The sequence below is a fragment of the Astyanax mexicanus genome, chromosome 2, assembly GCF_023375975.1.
Source record: "Astyanax mexicanus isolate ESR-SI-001 chromosome 2, AstMex3_surface, whole genome shotgun sequence".
NCBI lineage: Eukaryota > Metazoa > Chordata > Actinopteri > Characiformes > Acestrorhamphidae > Astyanax > Astyanax mexicanus.
Genome location: NC_064409.1, coordinates 51,095,221 through 51,120,045, shown reverse-complemented (window position 1 = coordinate 51,120,045; position 24,825 = coordinate 51,095,221). Strand labels below are relative to the sequence as shown.

Here is a 24,825-nt window from a genome sequence, read left to right as displayed (position 1 = left end):
GCAAATTTGTTGGGATGGAAGGGACAGATTGGAACACATGTGAAACATACTAAACTATGTATTTATTAATTCCATAAAATGTCTATGTGTATGTACGTATTTAAGGTTCTTAAGGAAACAGTAGTCTACATCCAGTAACCTTTTCAGCAATGTTACTTGAATTAATGTATGCTAAATGCAAATGCATCCTGGTACTGGATTATTTATTTAAAGAATTGTTTAATACATTTTGGAACTACTTACCAAACTGCAGTATTTAAAAAAAAATATTAAACTATTGACCTAATGTGCTGGAATACACATTTAAAAGAAACAGAACTCTTGTACAGTCACATGGATGTGGACCTTTGCTTCATAAGAAGAATTAACATAATTAAATAAAATTAAATTTATAAGTGGTATGCCTATATTGAAGCACAACTGGTCAAAATGTCTGTTACTGTGAGTAATTAATAAAGAAGAAAGTAATCTACAAGACCCATTAAGTTTAAGATTTTAAGTATGATTAGTCTATCAATTTTGTACAAAGGACAGGAAAACCATACACATATTTGGTCACCACAAAATGTTTGAGATCTCAAAAGAACTTTTACTAAGATATTAATCAGTGGCAGTGATAAGAGAAACTGGTACATTAACACTTCATCACTACTTGTTGTTAGTGCAAAATGGGATGGTACATTAAAATTGAGAGCTGGTAAAGCTGGTTGACCAGTAGCATCTGCATCACCCGCATGACCAGGCATAATCAGAATCAAATGCAACATATATTATGCTGGTCCTGCAGGACCTGGTTAACTAGATTGGTTCCCCAGTACAGGCTATGTTTTTACTGGATGACCAGTTTTTCCATTGCCTTGACCATCAAAGCCCACCTTAACCCATCTGCAACCAGTTACCAGCAAAAGCTGTTTTTTAGCTGAATTCCAGCAGGGATAAGAAGACAGCAAAGTGTTAAACATTGCTATTAACAGGAATGTTATTGTCAAGTTAAAGTTTGCAGTAGCAGGAAAACTATGGTAGAGATGTTTGCTTGATTGCTCAAAAGAAATCACTATGTCTGTACCAAACCTTCTAATTAAGAATCGTGAATGCAAACACCTGTTTTTTTTTGTACCTCCTTACTAGCCCTTAGTTGCACCTGACAAATAATAGAATATCTTGTGTTTATACGTTATTTCTAGGTTGGGGTTGTAATAAAATGTAGAGAACAGCAGATAGGTGGGTAAAAGAGAGAATTTCTCAGTAAAATAAAAAGGATGATAAGAGTTGTGAAGTTGTGAGAAGTGAGTGAGTTTCTCTTCAGACGGGTTAAAGTAATGTGTTATATAACACTGCTGTCACTCGTGCTGCTGCTGTTATTGGGGGTCGTGGTCAGTGAGTGGGAGTTCTGGGGGCTCGAGCTGAGTGACGTCAAGGCGCGCTGGCGGCGGGGGGAGGGCGCGTGCGCGTCGGCGGCGGCGCTGTGGAGGGTCCGGCAGTGAGGGTCTTTCATTAGTGTGGTGAACCCGGTCTGGACAGGACTCGCCGCTCGCTCTGTGGAGCCGCTGCTGACGGAGGATGTGGGGACTGATAAAAGGATAGATGGCGGCGGCGCGGGGCTGTAAGAGGAGCCGGCGGCCGCTGGGCCTCGGTGTATTTCCTCTCATCATTTTATTCCCAGGTGAGAAAAATCACCTTTTACTCCAGGGAGGGTCTCAGAACAGAGAGAGACCCCCCCAGAGAACCCCTACCAGTGGCCGGACTTAAATATAATGGGGTGGGGAAGGAAAGGAAGGAAAGACTTAAATAACTTAAATAATAATTCAGTGATAAAAACCTGCTGTTCACAAGGAAATAGAATAATTTGCTTTGTAGCTACGCGTGCCAAATGACTCCAGTAAACACACTGTTTCAGAAGGCATGTAAACAAGTGACTGAGGCTAGCTGTTTCAGACTGAAGTGACACCAGCAATGCAAGTCCTAACTCAGGGTTTACTGGTAAAACTCTTAATTCATGAACCGTGTAATGTAATGTTTACTAGTAGACACTGTTTTCTAGTAAATTTCAAATAAAATGGTTGTCCTTTTAGAGCATATTTATTTGCAATGGATGAAATAACAAAAAAGAGCTTTTATACTTTGAATAATGCAAAGAAAACAAGTTCATATTTATAAAGTTTAAGAGTTCAGACATCAATATTTAGTTTAATAACCCTGGTTTTTATCACAGTTTTTATGCATCTTGGCGTGTTCTACTCCACCAGTCTTACACACTGCTTTTGGATAACTTTATGCTACTCCTGGTGCAAAAGTTCAAGCAGTTCAGCTTGGTTTCATGGCTTGTGGTCATCCATCTTCCTCTTGATTATATTCCAGAGTTTTTTTTATTTGGTTAAATCAAAGAAACTCAACTGGAGTTGTATTTTATGATGACCTTTTAGTAGTAGAAATCTAGTAGAAATTCTAGATATCTGCACTGTTATTCTAACTAGTAAAAACTGTTAGTTTTGTTATATATTTCATTAATATTTCTAGCCTAACCTCAATTTATAGATGTCTAATACAATATCTGATGTTTTTACTAATACAAATGTCATATCTGATACCCAAAATGAGAGTTTATTCAGGTAGAGAGTAAATTACACCAATATGTAGTTAATTCAAGTTTTTACTTGTACCACTGGTGTCACTTTATGATAATTCAGCTTGTCATAAGTAAACGTTATGAAGGCACAACTGCCTCTGCTTCTGCCTCTGTAATCAAACCTTTCATTTAAAAGTTTTGTTATGTAAAATTTGACAGTACAAATCACAAGCTAAATCATAGTCAGGACATTATAGTTTTTTTTTCAGTATCAAAGTCACACAGAAGAAGAAGAAGACTTCTGGTGCTGCTTTAGGAAGTAATTGTCCTGCATGCCCCCACTGGAGTCACCCCCTTTCAACTGACAGTGACTAAACGGGCTAAATCTTTTATAGGCTTATCTCAGCATGTCAAAACTGTGACTATGTTCAGACAATAACTCTTTATTACAGTTACTCTGAGTTTCTGATGTCCACTAGCATGTCCAAATAAGCTTTGAACTGTGGTGAACTGTTGTGTTGTGTTTCACACTAAACTAGAATCTCAAGATGTTTGTGAGCAACATGCTAGTGCCTCTAGTGGCTCATAATGGGGAAGTATCTGACTGATTGTTGATTCCATATATCTAACAGTTTCTTCTCTTCTCTTGTCTTCTTTTGTGCAGCTGCTTTATGTTTTAGTGAGCTGTCATTTGTGACTGAACCCAGTGATAAGATGGTATCTCACAGTGATCATGTAGTGATGGACTGCCTGGCCCAAGGAGAGACACCCGTGGACATCAGATGGCAGAAGAATGGAGCCAGACTCTTAGAGAGTGACCGTGTCCATTTCTTACCAAATGGATCACTGTCCCTCTCATCAGTAAGGAGAGGAGGAGAGCAGTCTGATGAAGGCTTCTATCAGTGCCTCGCTCACAACAAATATGGAGCAATCCTAAGCCAAAGAGCACGCCTTACAATCTCAAGTGAGTATAGGAGGAAAAGGTTAAGGGAACTAGTTGGCTCCTTCCTACAGTTTATATGGAGTCATCATACACTCTCACTGAGCATTGAGAGAACTGTGTGTCTGTTTGTGTGTGTAGGCCTCTGGTTTCTGCCACAGGACAAATGTGCAGGCTGTTATTAGGTTGTAAATTTGTAGTGTATACATTAAAAAACTTACTATTTAAGATGCTGTGTGTGTAAGAAAAATATGTAAACTACTCTTTCAAGCTTTTTCATCTAAATAGTGTAGATTTACCAAAAACAGGCTTCAGCACTGACTAGTTTTATTAATTTAAAGACATGTAGTGTTTTACGTAATCAGTTTTAAAGGCTGTTAAATTCTTGCAGTGTTTACTAGCTTGTTTTAAAAGGACACTTAAGGCAGAGTCTATCTGGAGCATCATAAAGATTTCAGTTACCTGAGAAAGAATGAGGAAGAGAGGCAGGTCTGGTTCTAAAAGCCCCTTGTCCACAAACACACACACACTTATATAAACACACCACACACACACACACACAACACATACACACTCTAAAGCTCCATGCATTTGCATGCAGTTGTGTTAGGTTTCGGCAGTGGCATTGTGGAGGCCACTGCCTCCCATGCTGTTGTTTTCTGGTTGGCTACACATAGGAATCTCTAAAAGGCCATTCTCTCTGGCCTTCTTTGTCCTTGTGGCCCTGACCATCCCCTGAAAGAAAAGAGTGCTGCTCTGGGGACGTTTGTTTGGCCACAGATCTGCGGACAGAGGACAGCTGTGCCTATTCAGCTTGGCCGGCGATGGCCTTGACAAAGAGACAGCTCAGGCTAATTTGGAGAATATTACACATAAACTGTGATACGTAAACATAACATAACAGTGCTTTCCTAAACTTCATGGACTGCATAGAGAATAAACAATGATATCCAGGGCAGTTTATTACTTATATGCATATATACATATATGCATATATATATTAAGTATACATAGGTGTCATTATCTTATGACACTAATCTTACATGAAACAGATCACATAAGATTATGAATAGCTTATTTTTGTTGCTACTGTTAGTTCAGTGTAGTGTTTTTAGTTTTGAAAGTTTGTACAGTTCTGCCTCATAGTTTAGTTCATTAATTGGAGACCAAGATGATGCACATATCACAAACTAATAAGCACGAGAAAACAAGCTTTCCAAACACAACCTTTCCAAAATCCCAACAGCTGCCTGTTATATTCTGTTAAAATTATATGTTTTCACAAAATTAACTTAAAAACTAAAACAAGCCCACAAGCAGCAGCAGTTTTACAGCATCCAAAGGGTTAAAAACTTGGTGTAACCCTAGGCAACCTCATGGTAGCCTGGTGTTTGGGGGAGGGGGTTTGCCTACTGGTCAGCTCTATTCTCATTCTGTGCACGGGCCCATGGGAGAGGCCTAGAGGTCAGCCGGGTTGTGGGACTGGCTTTGTCCTACCTCAGGGTGATAGCCAGTGGGCTGCAACTGTGACCTGGCTTGCCTGCTGTTTAGACCCAGCCTGATTGATGCACTAGTGTTGTTGTTCACAAAGTCTTTTCTTTAATGGGTCAGTCAGTGTTCTCAATAGTTTGGTTTGGGGATATAGTAGTGTTGTGGTAGTGAGAGGCTTGTGTAGCTGCTTATATTTGGCCATTGGCTTTCTTCATATTTTGGGTCTTGCTCCTCACACAAGGTCAACCACAGCTATTTGTCAGTCCACTAACCAACCTACAGATTGGTTACATTTTATTTGCTAGTTTCCTGAACTGCTTTTAAAATTTCTTTCCTCACCCACTAGATTGACTGACTTTTACATAGATAAATGTGCGACTAGTACACACAGGATGTTAGCCCACTGTTTCCTGCTATGCTGCAGGTCAATCTATGGTGTAGTAACAGTGTAATATTATGTCAGCCATTGTTAATTATGTAGTTAGGAAATTTTCTGTTTTCCAGCAAATATGTTATAAAAGCAAAACATTGCATCTAAATATCTAAGCACTACACATTTAAATACTAGTTTAGGCCTACATTTGCTTAAAATCACCATAGTACTGGCTACTTCGATTAGGGGGTCTCGCAATTTTGGCTGAAATTGAGTGGACAGACTGGCTCAGGTGACCCCTGACCTCTTGCAGGAAACCTTTGTCCTGTTTGACCTAGGCATTGATCCTCCCTTTATGACCAAGCCAGCCTCACAGGATTGGCCAGCAAGACACACACACACACACACACATATACAGGCACACACACAGAAGCCTGCTTAAGGAGGCCTGATTTAAGGTTGGGGGCTTTCTCTCATTATAATAAGCCTCTGTCCAGATTTTGAGTCATTGATTTTTATTGTGGTTTCTATATCCCTTGCACCTGCAGAAAGGGAAGCATTTTTAGATTTGGATTCTCAGCAAAATCATCTACAGAATTAGATTATAAGAATGATACACTAAAATTTCAGCAACCAAAATGATTTGGTTGAAAATGTTTTAAAAAAGCACAGAAGTAGATTTGGGCTATTTAATTAATATAGTGGTGGAGAAAGTGGCAAGGTCAATGGAAAACTATGAAAATCCATGTTCATATCATTTGGACCAGAGATATAAACATTTCAAAGCATCCCTACTACCCACAACAGTTCACATATTTATGTACAATATGGCAGAAATTGTTATCCATAGCTGTATAGCTGAAGTGTTATTACATTATTTCCTTGTCAACTAACCCCCTACTTCTAAAACTACCTTAAATGTAATCTCATAACCAGGACTTCTACATTAGGCTTCGGCCCTCACATCCGTTTTCTACCGACCTTTGAAGATTTGGAGACGAAACTACTACCTTCTTTTCAGTGTTAGCAGCAACAGCTGTGTAACTAGAGCAGCTAATCCTGAGCAAGGATAAAATCTCTCTTAGCACAATCCTGAGAGCTCTGGTGGCTGTAGAATAACAAAAACGATCCCCTCCAAGAATTTGCACATCAAAGAAATCTAATCAAGATGGTTACATGAGGAGATGAGGTTGTGCAGCACACTTTTGGCTCACTGAACCCAACACAGGTCAAGTTAATGACCAAGGTAAAGGCTCAGAACGTACATTTCTGTGTGTAGAGCCCCATATGGAGAGTGCTATTGGATTATTTGAATGTCACTTAGCTGTATTTAGCTGCACACGTAAATAAAGGCTTTTTTAATTCCCTGCCTTCCTCTAATGTGATTTACATGGGGGGTGTTTTGCCAGGAGATGAACATCTATTGATTTCCTTTAACACATTTTACTGAGAGAGAGAAAGAGAGAAAGGCAGAGAGAGAGATTTTATGAATGTGAAAGATAAGCCATGGTTATTAGCGGAAGTTAGAGTCTTATATAACCAGCAGTGTTTATAAGGGGCTTATGTGATCATACACTTAAAACATGTGTCTCTGAAAATAATAATTTTTATGCATCCCAGATTTAATTATCTGTTTCTGTGACTAAGCTTTGGATACATTTGTGATTTAGCTTTATCCACAGTGGTCCACATGTTAGTTGTGCACGATTCTTCAAAACCAACCATCTTCCAGAGTTGTGTTTATCATAATCATTGAACAATATTGCTTTAGATAATGAGATCTTGTTACCTAAGGCTGCTTTTAAGAAGAATTGACTCTCCTACTGAATACTATAATTAATTTCAGGCAGTATTTAGAATGAATTGGCTCTGCTTGGGAATAGGACCATTATTGATCAGCAGATGATCTATGAATGACCATCATTCACTGCCATTGGATAATTGATCCAATTGATCAGAGCAGCCACTGTGTTGGCTTCAGTGCCCTTTAGGAACTACTTTGATGAACATATTCTTATATTAAGTGTAAATAAACAGTGTTGTGTCATACTGTTGGAGTTTCTTGCTGGCATATGCTTTAAAAATAACTAAAATTAAAACTTTATGTGACCTCAGGGTTACATTATCCATATGTACACATATCAACTTAATAATAATACAGTTCTCACACTACTTCTCTCTGTCTTTTTTCAGGTATCTCATCTTTTCTGACCCAGCCCTCTCCTGTGGTAGTTAGAGAGGGCTCTGTCGCGAGGTTTGCCTGCAGTGTCAGTGCAAGCCCACCAGCCATTATCACGTGGGAATTTAACCAAAGAGCTTTACCTCTGGAGACAGAGAGGTACACACATTTAGTTCTGCAGTCATTTACTTTATTCTTGTGGAAATAGAAAATTCAGGTCCTGAACCTAAAAATGTACCCCGTGATTTGTTTACTGTTGTTATTGGCCCGGAATTTTCTATCCCTATTAATTTGTTAAAAACAAACAGTTACATTCAAACATCTCTTGGATTTAAAGTTAAACTTTACAACTACTGACAGCCAGTATGTTATAACAATCAAGTATTTATGTATACAAATAGAGATATGTAAAGGACATGTGTTTTAATGGAATGTTGTTGATAATTTCCAGAATCACAGTGTTACCAAATGGAGTGTTGCAGATTCATGAGGTTAGAGCAGAAGATGCAGGGGTTTACCGATGTGTGGCCACTAACATTGCCAATCGACTGAGAAGCGGGGAAGCCATGCTTACTGTCAACCCAGGTGAGTGTGTGTGGTAATATGTACTGTATACGTGTGTGTTTCATTTGGTGACTCTGCCTTGATCTGCAGGTATGATTAATGTTAAATGGAATGTGTGAAGTATAGATAAAACATTTGAAATCAATTTTACGCTCTCAGTATTGCTAAAAAAAACACCCTCTTTGTCTTTAGCACCTGGAGCCAAACCCCTCATGAAGCCCCAGATCATTGCAGGGCCTCAGAACATCAGTGCCAGCCTACATCAGACTGTCGTTCTGGAGTGTGTAGCAGAAGGTAACCCTCGCCCTCTGGTGTCCTGGAGCAGAGCCGACTCCAAGCCTATAGACGTGTTCGGTGCCAGGGTGCTGGGGAACGGAAATCTAGTCATCTCCAATGTAAAAGCCCAACACAGTGGAGTTTACTTATGCAGAGCTACAACACCACGCACAAGGAACTACACCACCGCTGCTGCAAACCTCACTGTGCTTGGTAAAGAGATTGATTATTCATCAATATCTATATTCTTGCACTTCTTGAAGTTGTACTTCGTTTCTTTATTAACAGCCAGGACACTAGTGTGTATGTCAACCTCACCTTGATTCTGTATCTGTCTTTTAACAGTGTCTCCATCTCTGGTGGAGAAGCCAGAGAGTCAGACACGACCCAGAGCAGGTACGGCTCGCTTTAGCTGCCAGGCAGAGGGCGTGCCCACTCCCCGCATCACCTGGCTGAAGAATGGGGAAGCCATTCACTCTAATGGCAGGATTAAGATGTACAACAGGTATAGATGCCCTACTTTCAACTGCAAATGCCCACAACCAGTGCCCATTTCACTTTAGTACCACGACTGTACCACTAATATGGCATTGTTTATTTATACAGACTATTTAAAGCTTAAATAAATGTGATGCAATCAATTTATAGGATACACACATAAGCATAAATAGAATTTTGTTGCTGTGTAGGAACTTTAGTCAAACTTCTATAAACCCTTTATAAAGTCTTTTTATCTCTTTTAGTAAACTGGTGATCAACCAGATCATTCCTGAAGATGATGCCATCTACCAGTGCCAGGCTGAGAACTCTCAGGGTTCGGTCTTGTCCATGGCGAGACTGATCGTGGTCATGTCTGAAGATCGACCCAGTGCACCCCGAAACGTCCACGCTGAGACCATCTCCAGCTCAGCCATCTTACTGGCCTGGGAGAGACCTCAGTACAACGCTGATAAAGTCATTGCTTACTCAGTGCACTACATGAAGGCAGAAGGTAAGTGTCACTGTATTTCATATACTATATTTACATATATTTTTGGACACCACTTCTAAATTAATGTATTCAGCTACTTTAAGTTAAACCCATTTCTGATAAAAAAGCAGCTAAACATGAACCTCCTGATATAAATCCCACCCTTAGCACTAAGCTTTGGAGGACTGGAACCGTGTTTTCTGGAATGATTGTGCTCCATCCAGTACTTTACAATGGACAATTTGGAAAGTTGGAATAAGGTAAAAGTGGTGATCCTCCAGCATCCTGAAGTGTCAGTGGCTATGGTCATAAATGCAATCAGATCTTCCCAGTAATGATCCAAAATGTAGTAGAAAGCCTTTGTGGAACAGTGAAGACAGTTACTCCAACAAAAGCGTTTTTAAACGCTTGATTTCAGTAGAAATGATAAATCACAAAAACAATATTTACCTTAAATGCATGGTAAAAGTCAGTTTCAGTTTCAAACGTTTCATTTGGAAAGCAAGTACTCTGTTAAAAAAACTCCAGCTCAAGACCAGCTTTTACTAGTGGCTGAATTGACATTTGAAACTGGTTCTTGATGGTCAAGTGGGTGGAAAACTGGTCATACAGGTGAAAACACACACTGTGCTGGTAAACTAACTGGCTTACCAGCTCTTGACCAGCATAGTGTATGATGCATTGACCATGCTTTGTCATGCTTGGTCATGCTGGTTGAGCAAGTTGGAATTGCTGGTCAAGCTGGACATACTGGTGAACTAGCTTGATAATGCTGGTCAACAGGGATATCATCTTAGTGCTGCACAATATGGAAACAGTATTAATATTATAGTTAGCTTGCTCAATATTTCACTATGAAGTGTATTATATTTAATATCCAGTGTTTATTCAAAGAGGTGATATTATTGGCCTGCTTTATTTTCATCCAAATCATTTATTTTAATACCCTGATTTGTTAAATGCCTACATAGTCACTTATTCCAACTGTGGTGTCTTATTTCAACTAATACCATCAGTATTGAGCCAATATCATAGTAATGATTGATAAGCAATATATTGTGCAGCCCCAATCTGTTTATTTATTTTTTTGCTTCTGCAGCCAAAATGGTTGAACGTGGGATGACCTGAATGACAAAGAAACACTAGGACTGTTTTTAAGCAACACAATGCAGCGGAGAGCGATGGTTTGCAAATCCTAGTGAGGTGAAACCCAGTGTTGTGCAGTGTTAGCCATCTGTTGTTGCCATACAACAGCAAGGTCAGGGCAAGAGACGGGGGAAGAGCAGCTATTGTCCACTCTCAGAGAAACAGATCCAGTTACTCTTAAAGGCACAGGACACACGTTCAGCTTCATGCAGGAGTATATATTTTTATGTAATCTCAGTATATCCTTGTGTTGTTATTACAGTGTAACAATAAATTGTGTTTAATGAACCACACTGGTTGTGGACCTGATTATATACCCACAGCAACACATATGATGTAGCTAGGGTCCTTGTTATGTATACACTATATTTTGCTATACATTTGAAAGTGAGGATCTGTCATTGTGCTTAAAAAACCTTATAACCTTGTCAGAATGATGCTTAGTTGCTTTGTAGCTTTTTTATGTTATAGCTTCCATGTAACACAGTATCTTAAAGAGTTTTAAAGCATGTTGAAGACCAAATATTATGTGTGTCTGGTGCACTTACACAGCCCATTATTACCACCCAAAACAACATTTTTAGTGCAGTGTCAACCAGGTCAAGTCCTCACAAGATATGGCTATCAAGACCTGACCATATCACTGTGTCATGTTGTACTCTGCTTGTGTCCTGTGGTATTCTATCAGTTTTGCTGTGGAGAGGCCCAGGAGGCAAGAATGAGGGGCATTTAGGTGGAATGTACTTCTGTTCTGTATTAGAAAAGATACAGGAAAAAAGAAAGAAGGGAAGCATAACAATATCAGTTCATATTTCAATATCAGTTCATATATATAAGTTTTTGAAGCATGAACTTCTTGACTGCGTTAAATCACCTGATTTGTGATTTGTAATAAAACTGCCAGAGACACTCATAGCTTGATAAAGGCCCAACATGTGGGAGTGTTAAAATGTCACGATTGTGATTAACTTAAAATGTGGTTGCAGTCTTAAAACAAGTTGAATCTGTATCTGTAGTTTTTGCAATAGTTTTCTAAATGGGGCTTTGTTTGACTTTACACACCTTTTGTGGTTTAATTACCAAAATGTTCTGAAGTATATCATGTTTAAAGTAATAGTTATATGGTTATTAAACTCAATTGAATGTTTTTAATCTCAGGTTTGAACAACGAAGAGTACCAGGCAGTGATTGGGAATGACACAACCAGCCACATTGTAGATGATCTGGAGCCAGCACGCAACTACACGTTTTATATAGTAGCCTACATGCCCATGGGAGCCAGCCGCATGTCTGAGCAAGTTACTCAACACACACTGGAGGATGGTGAGTGCAACAGAGTGTAAAGTGTCAGTGTAAACTTTTCCATACATGTGTCAAAAAAGCATGTAACAGCTCCTCAGCTCCAGCACTGCAACATTTACTATTGTATTTAAGGCATTTACCACATGCTCTTGTTCAGAGCAAGAACTCAGTTTAATCAGATGACACATTATTGGATCAGTGGGGTATTAAACACAGTTCTAGTCTCAGTGTCTCAAAACTTATTGATTTAGTGACCATGCGAACTTAGCCTGTAAACATTGCTGTGCCTTTTATTTGATTTCTCTAAGATGTATATAATTATAATAAAACCTCTTCTTCTATTTTCTTAGTGCCTCTCCGTACTCCTGAGCTCAGCCTTACCAGCCGCAGCCCAACTGACATCCTGGTCTCCTGGCAGCCCCTTCCTGCCAAGCTCAGCCGCGGGCGTGTCTCTGCCTATCGCCTGTCCTTCCGTACAGCCAGTGATGAAGAGGTGACCTCGATGGAACTGCCAGGTAACGGAGAGAACTCCACACAGCATCTGCTTCAAGGCCTGCAGCCAGACACCATCTACCTGCTGCGCCTTGCCGTCTCCACACGTGTAGGCTGGAGCCAACCCTCTGCCTGGAGCTCACACCGCACTCCCAAAACTTCCAGCGCCAGTGGTAAGAGCAACAAGTTTAAAATTGAAAGAAATATTAGAGCTTTTACAGAACAGTATGCACAGAAATGAAAATAAATCAGTCAAAATATATATCTTTTTTTGATTGATATATTGTCTCACAAATGATTACGATAAACAATATTACGGTCATTTGGAAACTACTTTATTTCAATGATAAATGCATAATAAAACATAAAGCACAACAAAAACTAATAAGGTTTTGATTGAAACTTTTACAACTATTCAGTAATTGGAATTGCAGTATACCTTTTTTGTTGAAAAAATAAAAGACTGGGTTATATCAAGGTCAGCAAAAATGATTGTGGTTACTTCCAAATATTGTATGATAGAGATTTTATGTAATTATGGTGACAGTTCTAATAAGATCCTTAGTCTAAGGGTCTAGTTCTCATCCAATCTGGCCAGTCTGGTCAGGTGTTAAAACACTGATAAATAAAACAGGAGTTCTATAATAACTGGATTCAAACTTGAACTGTTTCAGACTAGTAATTAAACTGGAAATGTGACTCGGTTTACCAGGTCAACTTGAAATGTCAATTAACTTAATAATTAAAAAAAGATAATCTCAATTATCTATTCACACCACAGTGTTCCCAAGAGCCCAAAGTGTTAGAACTTAACATCTTAACTTTTTGAACTTCTTTTGAAACTCTTGCTTTGTTTCATATTTCAAAGGATGTTCATTTCATATCCATCGCATATTAATTACCATTTTATTAAATACCAGCTTCATTAATTAAACTAGTTGAGTTTGAGATTATTTTAATGAACAAACTAGCCAGCTCATATCCTAACAGCTGCTTGGAGACCCGCATTGTTGAGGCATTGCGTTTGTTGCTCAGTGACCTCTGCCCTGGTCTGTCAGGAGCTGAGGTTAGGAGCTGAGGGCAGGCTCAGTCACGGGTCATAAAGGAAAGGGCCTCAGGCTGAACACAGCTATGGAGAAGAATAGGGCCGAGACAGGGGCGATGAGTGGGGAAGGTGAAGGGGCCCCAACTGCATTTATTTATCTGCCTTTAGATGCTGTTTGGCCAACCAAAAACTCACTGTTGTGTTTAGTCAGTGAAACGCAGAGCTGCAGTGGTGTATTGTGGGCTTTGGTGGTGGTTGTAGACTATGTGGGATGTGGTCATGAACATGTCTTGTTATGCAAAGGGATTTTACTTTGGGGTGGAGTATTTATGCTATATAAGCCATTTTGTGGACCTTTAATAGATGTTGTTTTAACTTGTCTATCTACAGAATACTGATCACAGTGAACACAAAAGTATTATTTGATGAATAACTAACTATTGCATGCTCAATATTTGTAACAAATGTTTTTAATTTTGTCTAGAGAACTGACCTTTAGATAGTCCTCTTGTTGGCCATGTTACTAAAGAAGCTATAGAGCTTAAATAATTGAAAGCAATTGAATCAATGCTCAGAAGCTTCAGACGCTTCACTGACTGATATGTTTTGTCGAAACTCTTTATTTATGTACAATTGGCTCCTTTGCCTTTAGCATTGTCGCTCATAAACCGATTGCTATTGATTCACTTCATGAAGACTGTCCTCACAAGAAGTAAAATCTAGTCTAATACCCATCCATTCAGTGACACAGAACCAATACAGTTACTATTCTGAGAACAACCCTCTATTGATTACACATTGCCATGCTAATAGCATAAGAAGTGGCTATTCTAGGATGGTTGACTACATTGATAAGCAAGTAAGTGGAAACAGATTGAACAGAGAAATATCTGCATGATCTGCAAATCATTTCTTGGCTGTCACATTCAGTTTGAAATATTGTACCAGTGGTTTAAGGACATACCTCAAAAGTGGTACCTTACACAATATAAAGGACAGCATCCATGTTTAAATTATGTAAAATAAACCATAAAAACAGAGAAAATGAATATAAGTTTAGGCATCCCACCCATCAGGCTATGATATTCAAACAGTTACAATAAAAATACCTGAATTTTCTTATTGTTTACAAATAAACTGATAATCATGGTCTGATCATTATCTAACTAAAGTTATAGACAAACACAATCCTAGCTAAAATATAAACACAAACAGATGTTTGTTCATGTCTTTGTGCATTGAGTAAACATCTGAAACCATTTGAAGTGAATAACCTATAACTTGGCTACAGTATCCAAATGTGCATCCTGACCTATCATATCCCCTGTTGAGTGTTTATGTGTGTTTTGATTATTCAAAGCCTTAATATAAAACAAAAGAAAGATCAGGCATTTGATCATTTTAATCAGGCCATTCTTTTACTTGTATTATTCTGTCACTAATGTATTTTACTGTTGTGTGTTTACTATGTTACATTACATATATATTAATTAGGCTTTCCACATATTGCTTGATCTACAGTATGTATGAGGAATTGGCTGCTTACTATACATTCCTCACTCCCTCTCTTTCCCTTTCTCTTACTATTCCACTCAATACAGTTCCCCCTGCCCCTAATCTGGAGCTGGAGCCCCTCAACTGCACCTCCATTACTGTAAGATGGCACCCTGCACCCAGTGATGCTGTTGTCCAGGGTTACAAGATTTTCTATTACCTCGATGGACAGACAGAGAGCTCTAATATCCAGTTCCGCCACCAGGACTACCAGCACACCATTACAGGACTTGGTGAGTGACACAGCTGCTTTAGAATAAGTCTTATTTATTATAACTAAAAAATGTATAAGACCTTGAGTAACAATTATTTATTTGTTTATTTATTTTATACAACTGATATACATCTCATATTTTTTGTCACTGGGTCATAACTGTATGTCACACATACACTTATGTAATGGTGCATAAAGATTTGGTCTGATTATGATTGACATCATTCTGCTGGTTCTGGTTGCTCTTTTTTAAGGAGATTTTTAGTTTGAACAATCAGATTATGATTTTCTATTTTATTCCTGATCGATATTTGGTCGCTGGTTAGTTCTGCCTTATGTGTGCTCCATCTGACCGGTCTGCTCCTGGCTTTGTGCGTGACACCTACTGCCTCTCAATGTCAAAGGTCACACCCCAGATGTCTCCTCCTGCGTTTTTTCCCATCCTTGTCCCTTGCTTAGTCATGGCCGTCTCTATTGTGGGTCCAGCGGGCGAGCCAGAAGCCTGTCAGACCCTACCTCCCCCTCCCTCTCCAGCTGGACACTGCAGCTCACACAAAGGCCTTTAGGATTGACCTGAGCTGGATGATTAAAGCAGAGAACTTGGAAAAAATGGCTTATGATCTAATTCAGAGTCAGAGTGGACCTTGGATCAACATGCTTTCAGTATAAAGAAATGAACAAAAAAATCCATATAAATTGTTAAGTAGATTTATACTGAAAACTATTTTTTTAGCTTTTTGGTCAAAACAGTTCATCTGTTTCAAATAAGACTTTGTTTGCTTGTTTTTGTAAATCCATACAGCTACTTCAGTAGTAGTTGGAGATGCGTGGTTTCAGGTTTTCAGGGGCAGTGGAGTTAAGTGCTGCATAGTGTTTTCCATTCCTTCTGCTGCTTTCATCGTGTTTGTTTCATGCTAAAGGCATGTTGTTTTTTTAGAGCGAGGCAGTTAGCCTAACTCGTTCTGCATGTCCGTGAACATGACGTTTTATCTGAGGACGACCTTTAGACCTTAGGTCATAAGCTCTGTGTCCCAGGAGACCGACCGTCCCAGCAGCTGAAAAGCGCCTGTGACGGTGCCCCACGACCTCTCTCACCTCTACCCCCCAAAACCTCTGCAAAGCCCCCAAACCCCCACACCGAGCCAGACCCTGCCTATATCTGCAGCCAAAGAGCAGATTACTCACACATCAATAAATTGGCAAACGCTAGTCTCTCTTGGTTCAATGAAATATGTGATTAATATTATAGGAAAATCAGGCATAGCATATTGGTTATGTAAAAAATAAATTAAATCTAGTTTTGAGTTAAAATGTTCTATAATAAAAATAATATGATGTATTTTAACAATATATTTTCTGTGGTCTAAAATAGGGTTGATTGATTTTGTGGAAAAAAAATAAATCTAGATATTCTTCTAGTTTATGAGTGATTCTCGATAACAATCTCAATTTGTATTTATTTTAGTGTAAAAAACATTTTTAAAAACTTTTTTAACATTTTAAATTTGTAGATGTGCATAAATAATAAATCTACTGCGATTCCCTCTGGCAGGTTCTAAAGATGTACACTACCAAATACCCTTTTTTTTAAATAGCACTAATCTAAATGCTTGTCTGTGATATCTTTGAGCTTTTGAAAAAAATAAGAGGCCATGAGATTTTAGGAGCCCATTTGCCCATGGTTTCTGATCTTAATTTAATAAGACTTATTTACTTAACTTAACATCTACCCAGTAACATCCTAACCTGATTGAATCTCATACAAATCTAATCTTTAGTTCTGTTTACATACACATACATGCAGGGTAGCTCTACCCTCTGGTGGCTGTGTTTTGTATTGTGAGATTGTCCTAGTACTGCATTGACCGGAGCACTGCTGACTGCTAATTATTGTCACATTGACTGATGACCTGTGGTAAGAATGGACATGAACAAAAGAGCAGAGCTGACCAGTGCAGAAACAGCACAATGACTGTCAGCTCAATATGCGCCATTTTATTTCAGGACATTTAACTAGAAGCTTTTTTCATCACACATCCGGACAGAAAAAGAGTGATGAACTGTTTGGGATCATTTTTGTAAACACGATTTTGTTAAAGACACCAGAGCAAAAAATGTATATAAAACTGCAATGTTTGTTTTTCTGTCATTGCCCAGATCCAAGAAGGAAGTACCATGTAAAGCTGCTGGCTTTCAGCTCTCATGGTGATGGATATCAGGCACATCAGATTGTCAGCACTCCTGGCTGCCCTTGTAAGTATTTAAATCACAGTATCTCATTTAAGAAACACAAAGAAAAACATATTTAAAATTCTGTTTACTAAGATCAAGAAAGCCCAGAAAGTGATATAGTAAAATCACAATATTTGATTTTTGACATTTTAACAGTATTAGACCCTGTTTTTATTACATTATTTTCAGAGAAAAAACAGTTCTCTGTTCTCTGCCGATTTTAGGATCTACTGTCCAAATACTTTTTAATATGTAGTACAATGATTTATCAGACATACTATTTACAATATTTGTAATCGAGCATGCAGTTGGCCAGTGTTCTTTAAGTTTTGACCATATTCATGACCAGAGAAAGAACAAACAAAATTTATCACAGTATGAAAAAACATTGTCGAATTGATATGAACCACAACTAGTCCAATGAAAAACAAGTATCTCCAAAACAGCAACTTTACAGGAGAGAGAAAGAACCTTCCAAACTTTCAATGGTCAACTTTCTAAGTCGATGCAAAGAGTTTATTTCAGGTCTTTTGAAATATTTCTATTGGTTCATTCATCAAGAAATTTTGACACAGTGTGAGGGACAGTTTGTCTGTTCAAATTATGTAAACTAAAAATCGACAAAAATGGAGATACTTGTTTTTCATTGGACAGCGACGATATTCTTAGTTTTATTCTGATATTCTGAAAAGCTAAAGTCACTAAGCTAATGCATTTTTCTTTTCTAGCTGCTCCCAACCGGAGGTTGGCCACACTGCCCGCTCCAGACCACGTCCACGGTCAGACTAACAGCTCTTCAGTGGTGAGGCTCAGCTGGGGCCGTCCTGCCTTCAGTTCAGGGAAGCCAGTTAGCTACTCAATCCGCTATGGCCCTGTGGCTCCATACAATGCGTCTGCTGTACGCTACCTTCAAACGTAAGTTAACCTAATTAAACAGTTGTAGATGTGCTGGATGAACACAGTAACATAATGTATGTCCAATATGACGGTGATATTGTTTCCTAAAGATTTTTCTTTTGTGTTTGGTTTCTGTGCAGGACTGAACAGACAGTAATGGTGCAGGGACTGAGGCCTAACACACGTTATGAGTTTGCTGTGCGTTTACACATGGATCAGATGTCCAGCCCCTGGAGCTCTCCTATTTATCAGAGAACTCTCTTGGAAGGTGATTAAAAAGGACCAAAACATGTGCTTTAACTAGTTTTTCCACACTGTGCATTTGTGAAGAATTACATAATTAGTTAAATATTTAGAGTTGTGGCTTGTTTTAAAGACAGTTGTACATTCCTGCTTGAATTTGAAATTGGAAATATTGCTTTTTCATAATTAAATATCATTATTTCTACATTTCAGCTCCATCCTCTCCACCGCTGGCGGTGCGAGTAACTCTGATAGAAGAGGACACAGCTCTGGTGTCCTGGAGGCAGCCAGAGCAGCCCAACCTGGCCGTGACTCACTACACTATTCTCTACGCCTCTCAGAGAGCATGGATAGCAGGAGAGTGGCAGGTTCTACAGCGAGAAGGTACGCAGGAAAAAACTGAACTCTGAAGTCTTGTGTTCAGTCTTGTGTTGATATTGCATGCTGATTATTATAAGGTACAAGGTTCTTCAAACCTGGTCTAGAAGACCCACTGTCCTGCACATTTTAGTGCTTTTCCTGCCTTAACACACCTGCTTTAACACAATATGGACTAATTAGTTGGATCAGGTTTGTTAAAAACAGGAAAACCCTAAACTGTGCACTAATGTACTGGGCCTTCAAGACCAGGTTTGAGAAATTCTGTCTTGGAGTACTGAAGGCTATGCATGTAAGCTGGAAACTGCTGTGCTTTCCATGAAATAATATAAAAATAATAAGTCTTCATGATGCATTTATGATGTAGGACATACATTGATATAGAGCTCTTTACGTTCTAGTCTATGAACAATATCTGTAAAAACTGTCACTACTGTACAAAATAAGCAAATCATTGTTTTATACCTTCCAGCGAGCAACACCATGGCACTGCTGGAGAAGCTGGAGTCAGGTAACGTCTACATGGTGAAGATCTCAGCCTCAAATCAAGCTGGTGATGGGCCTTTCTCCAACATGGTGGAGCTTCCTGTACTCAAAGGGAAAACTCACCAGGGCAAAAACCCTCGCCACACCTACAGCCAGACTGACACGACAGGTAATAATGCATCATAAATACACATTATGATCCCTTAGTTCAAAGTTCCACAATACCATATATCTAAATCTAAATCAAGTTATTAAACCTTACTCACATTTATAATATACTGACAAAAGCTGTGACAACAACTCAAACATCTCTGGTTATGTTCTGTCCCAGCTTTTACAGATGGCCTGTATCACTTTGATGAGAAGTCTATGTCTGGTATTATCATTGGTGTGTGTATAGCACTGGCCTGCATCGTTATCTGTGTCTTCATCCTGATCACTAAAACCAAAACTAGGTATGTACAACTATTTTACCATTTTTACCATTAGCCACATCGTTTTACACAATTATCCTGAAAAGGATATAACTTCAATAAACTAATTTTATGGTTCTCTCAGTAGGAAATCCTCAACTTCAAAGATGATTGGACGGGTGAGTGGTGAGGTCATGCAAAATGGTTTACCACGAGCCAGTCCACACCAGGCGGAAAATGCTGAGGTTCTGGTACCAATGATGGAAAATCATTTCATTGACACCAAGGTAAGATAATGAGGAATGATTCATGTTTTCAGTACTCAAAAAGGTAGTTAGGTCATGGTCAGGTAGCATCAATTTCAGGTAATAAGAATTGGTAATTGTGTTTTATACCTGGACCAAACAACAGGGTAATCAGACTCATTTTAAAGCCCTCCTGGCTAAAAACAGAAGCTGGACACAAATGTTGGCTGTTTTTAAACAATTCTGTGATTTGCAAGGTGTGTGTTTGATCTGTGTGTTTTAACATCAGTCAAATTAGCCAGGCATCAATTTGACTTGACGTTGCATTCACGAAATATTTCTTCTCAGGGTGGAACAACTTTGATGATAAACCGTGATGGACCTATCATCAGCAGCAGTCACAACAAGACAAGGAAGTGGAACATTTTCAGAAGTGCAGAAAAATGCATCACCAGAAATAACCAGGTAATGTCCAGGATCATTAAACAAAGTGTAAATTCAAAAAACAAAGAAAAATACATTTTGAAAAACAAAAAAAAAACAAACACAAATTCAGAATTATTTAACAAAGTGAAAATACAGAAAATAAAGAAAAATGCATTCTGTAAAAACACCCAAAATGTTCAGAATTTTTAAACAAAGAATAAATGCAGGAAGCAAAGAAAAATGCATCCCGAAAAATAACAATGTAATGTTCAGGACCATTTGTGGTTTATCTAGGATCATTCACAACAGTCAGGAAACAGATCGTTACTCGGTGAGACATTTTTGAAATAGAAGGAAGACCCTGTCCTCACGTATCCATTTTTTAATCCTACTGCAGATTTAACAACTAGTACTTTTCATTAGTTGATTCTAAACATGTACAAATCTCTCTGCACTGCAGGTTGTGGAAATAAGCGGTTTCTATGAGGTGGGTAAGACAGTGTTGCAGTACGAGGAGGAGCAGGCAGTGGCATCCCTTCAGCCTCCCTCCCTGCAGATCTTCTATCGGCCACTAGGGGAGTCCGAGAGCTCTCAGGCCAGCGAGGGCAGCAGAGAGACAGGAGATTCTGGCAACTTCTCTCAAGACGAGGCAGAATCCAGCAGTCCTAACAGCAGCCCTAACATCTCTCAGCCTCCGTTCATCTGCCTGGACAAGTGTGGTCCCTCTGAAAACGCTGCTACAGAGAAACATGGTGGATCATCTCAGAGCGCCAAGACATCGAGCTGCGTCCTGAATATTTGTCCTCATGATTCGACCTGAACCTACCTCAACCTCATCCTCATCGATCAGCCCCACTTTTTACTAACTGCACTTCTAAAACACACTAATCAGCCTGTGATGGAGGCTGCAGCCTGTCGCTCTCTCAGGATACGCTCATCCTAATGGAACAGTGATGGGAGCTCTTTTCACCAAAGATCAGCAAGCAGCATCTTCAGCAGTGGTTGGACAGAGAAGAGAGTCCAAATAGCTTTACCAAACTTGTTCTTTAACTTATGAGGGACTGCTGGCTCAAGGGATTAAGCACACCTTTACACAACCCTTTCCTCTTCCCTGAGCCGACAGCCCCTGAGAGCCGCTCTAGAGGAAGTAGAGCGAAGTGATCACAAGGGTTCAGAGATGTACTGCTTTCGGATCTGAGCCTTCCTCAGGATTTACTTACAAGAATGTACTTCCTACTACTAGCTTTGATTTCCTCTGCTCGTACAGAGGAAACACGTCTCACCAAATGATGAATGTCTTTCTAGAATGTTTTAATGTTCTTTCCCTAAAGTTATTTTTCCCTCTGTCTTGTCACGTCTCGCACGAGAGGGGACTGTGAAATCCTCAGTGGTGTCTACCTACCTCAGTTTGATCTCTTTTTTTACTCGTACTTATGCTTCCTGACAGAGTTGGAGTGTTTTGCATTTTAATTTATAAGCCATGTTTTGTACGTGCCACATTTTACACTTTATTACTCATTATTGTTATTATGAAATGGGTTAACGTGCCTCAGGTTCTTAAAGAAACTTTACTTATTTTAACGGGAGCTGCTTAATTAACCCTCTGGGTCCACACAAACTCGCCAGACATCTCTGTGTTTCTATTAATATAGTGATAATACATCACAAAAGTGTGATTCAGATATTTCCTAAATCTGTAGAATCTGCCCTAACACTGCATGTAATCACAAGATCATACAGGGCTAAATTTGGAAGGTACAAGTCTGGGAATCTTCTGTCACTTGCCAAAGAAGTGTTTGAATGAGTTTAAAGGAAAAGCTGCATTTAGAGTCATTCTACACTAACATAGTGAAGAAACGATACCTTCAAATCCACCTTAGAAGTTCCTACTTAAAATTTTGGACCTTGACATGATGTGATTTTTGCAGCAGAATACATAACCAGCTAAAATTGTACTTTTCAGTTAATTTTGTGGTGCTGTCCATATGACTCATCTAGGAAAAACAGTATCTACAAGGTGAAAAAGGTGAAGGCAGCATAATTATTATGTGATTTCTCAATGTCCACTGGTCAGATTTACACAGAACAACAAGTAGACAACGGACACAAGAATATAGTATCTAATGGTTAGACACAGAGGCAGAAAAGAGGTTTCCCAACTGTGCTGAATTATCACAAACATTTATTAATAGAAACATCAGAAAATGTTTAATTTAACAAGCCTTTAACAAGTTTGTGGATCTTAGAGGGTAAACAGTAAACTTGCAGAAAGGTCCTTCTGGACAGACTGCCGATTACTAATGTTAAATACCTCAGTCTAGCATGTTTTTAGCAGTATTTTTCCTTTCCCTATTTTCATATTGCTTACTCTTTTCAGTACTACCTCCTCTGAACAGCATTTTGTTATGTGAATAATTAGAAAGAATATGATTTTCTGAGTTTATAATGTGAGAGCTTTTGAGTTACGCTCACGGATCAAGTGGTCCGTTTTCCTTTCCAAATACTGTTTCGTTCCATTTTTTCTGAGACTTATTTGTGATGTTGTTGAGCTCAGTTTGAGGCTTAAGTTGTATATGTATCTTCAGTGGAGGACTTCAGTTTCAGTATGATTTGGTTATCCTTATTTCTTTATTTCTTATCTCTTGATTTCTTGGTGGTAAGTGAGAACCAAATATTTAAATGCGCTGGTGTTTTCAGAGCATCAAACCTTGAAAGCTTTAAAACACAATGGCCTTATGGTGGAAGGGTCATTTTTGCAATATATGAATATATATATATATATATATATATATATATATATATAAAAGATTCCTGATCCAAAGAATGAATGAACGAATGCTACAGAGATGTGGAATGATGCCAAAAAAATACTGTTACCTCCAAAGATATATATAAATATATATATTTCTGTAAACTGTAAGTGCCAGCAAGAATGCCCTGTCAGCTTTAACTCAGTGGTCTGGCAAGTTAGCTTTAGCGCTTATCTGTTGGGTAAGCGCAGTGATTTACTTTATGACCTTTTTATGAACTTTTTGTAGATTGTAGTGAAACAGCAGTGGTGACAGATGATGCTATTATCCAAAGAGTTGTTTACTTCTTTAACTGGGTTGGAGACAAACCTGCTGAGTAAATAAGGTGTGATGGTTTGTGATATATGCCTTCCACATGTCCAAATAACTGTGATTACAGTGTGTGACTGAGAGATGACTGTGCAATTTTGAATTATGTATGGAGTGTGATTGTGCAACAGTTACAAAATCAGCATTTGCAGCAATGACTTTGACCCTGTTTACACCTCATCACTTGATGCTTCTTAAGAATCAGGATAATTATCTATGTGTCAATGTGTCCAAACCACATTGAACTGCAAGTGTAAACGCACCCAAAACTAACTAAAAACAGATCAAAATCTAATCACTCAAACCACTATAGAAGGTGGTCTGAGATGCATTCAGTCTTTCCCACAAAGTAGCCAAACCAGGAATACATTTGACTTCCAGGTGTAATGTGATTACCATCTAATCAAGATCCATACCAGATTCTAGTTACATGAAGTGACCAGGTGTAAACAGTGTCGTTTGACATTCAATCAGTTTAATCAAGCAGTTTGGCGACGACCCTTTTGAGTGAGGTGCAACAAAATCAGTTTTCTACGCCTTTTTAATAGACAAATAATCTATACCAAAGATTGTTATTGTCACCCTAGTATAATGTGTAGGCTGTGTTTTAAACTCTTAAAGTTGCATCTTGTTTTGACTACTGCACCACATCCATAACAGTGCAACACTACATCCACAGACTTACACACACACACACCGTGCTGCATTTAGCATGCTATGCTAAAGGGAAACCTCTCAGAATGTGAATATAATGCTGAATGAATAGACTCAACAGAAAAGCTGAATGTGTCACAGGGGAGTTTGATTGTGTTGGGTTAGTATTGTATGTGTTATTATTATTATTATTATTTGTACTTTTTGAAGTTACGTTTTTTTGACTGCTCACAGCAAAAACGCAAAATGGATCACATTTTTGTTCTGAATGTGTTTTAACTGTGAGTGGTCAAATATTATAATTCTCTTGGCATTTTTTTTCTCCAGGCAGATGTCTGTCATGTATTTGAATGCACCGTTTTTTTTTTTTTTTTGTCTGTACAGTATTATTAATTCGCTTTATATTTCTGTGTTTGTATTAATTTTATAAAATGTTTGCTTTTCCCCAAAGTGATAACAGCACTCTTTAAGAAAACAAGGTGATAGGCTGTTTTTACCAGTTTTATACAAACCAAAGGTGGTCAAAACAATGCAGTTTAATAAAAAAATAAATCTAAAAGTTGATGTTGTCTGTTTCATTTCTTTATTTCTGCTGATATTGATTAGCATCAGTTTAGAGA

At 38.6% G+C, this 24,825-nt stretch overlaps 1 protein-coding gene across 2 annotated transcripts; it reads left to right on the top strand.

Annotated features, from left to right (window-relative positions):
* Nucleotides 1–1,488: 1,488 nt before the first annotated feature.
* prtgb (protogenin homolog b (Gallus gallus)) lies at nt 1,489–24,764 on the top strand. Of its 2 annotated transcripts, none has more exons than XM_007244409.4 (19): nt 1,489–1,663; nt 3,231–3,530; nt 7,564–7,708; nt 8,001–8,134; nt 8,306–8,602; nt 8,735–8,894; nt 9,133–9,380; nt 11,664–11,828; nt 12,158–12,472; nt 14,946–15,131; nt 17,270–17,365; nt 18,073–18,259; nt 18,382–18,509; nt 18,698–18,868; nt 19,335–19,517; nt 19,680–19,803; nt 19,910–20,048; nt 20,355–20,471; nt 20,893–24,764. In XM_007244409.4, the coding sequence occupies exons 1-19, from the start codon at nt 1,585–1,587 to the stop codon at nt 21,250–21,252; spliced, it is 3,534 nt and encodes a 1,177-aa protein (XP_007244471.4). In that variant the 5' UTR covers nt 1,489–1,584; the 3' UTR covers nt 21,253–24,764. The 2 variants fall into 2 exon arrangements, with proteins under 2 accessions (XP_007244471.4, XP_015460044.3); XM_015604558.3 differs by having other exon boundaries at nt 19,907–20,048.
* The last annotated feature ends 61 nt before the right edge of the window (nt 24,765–24,825 follow it).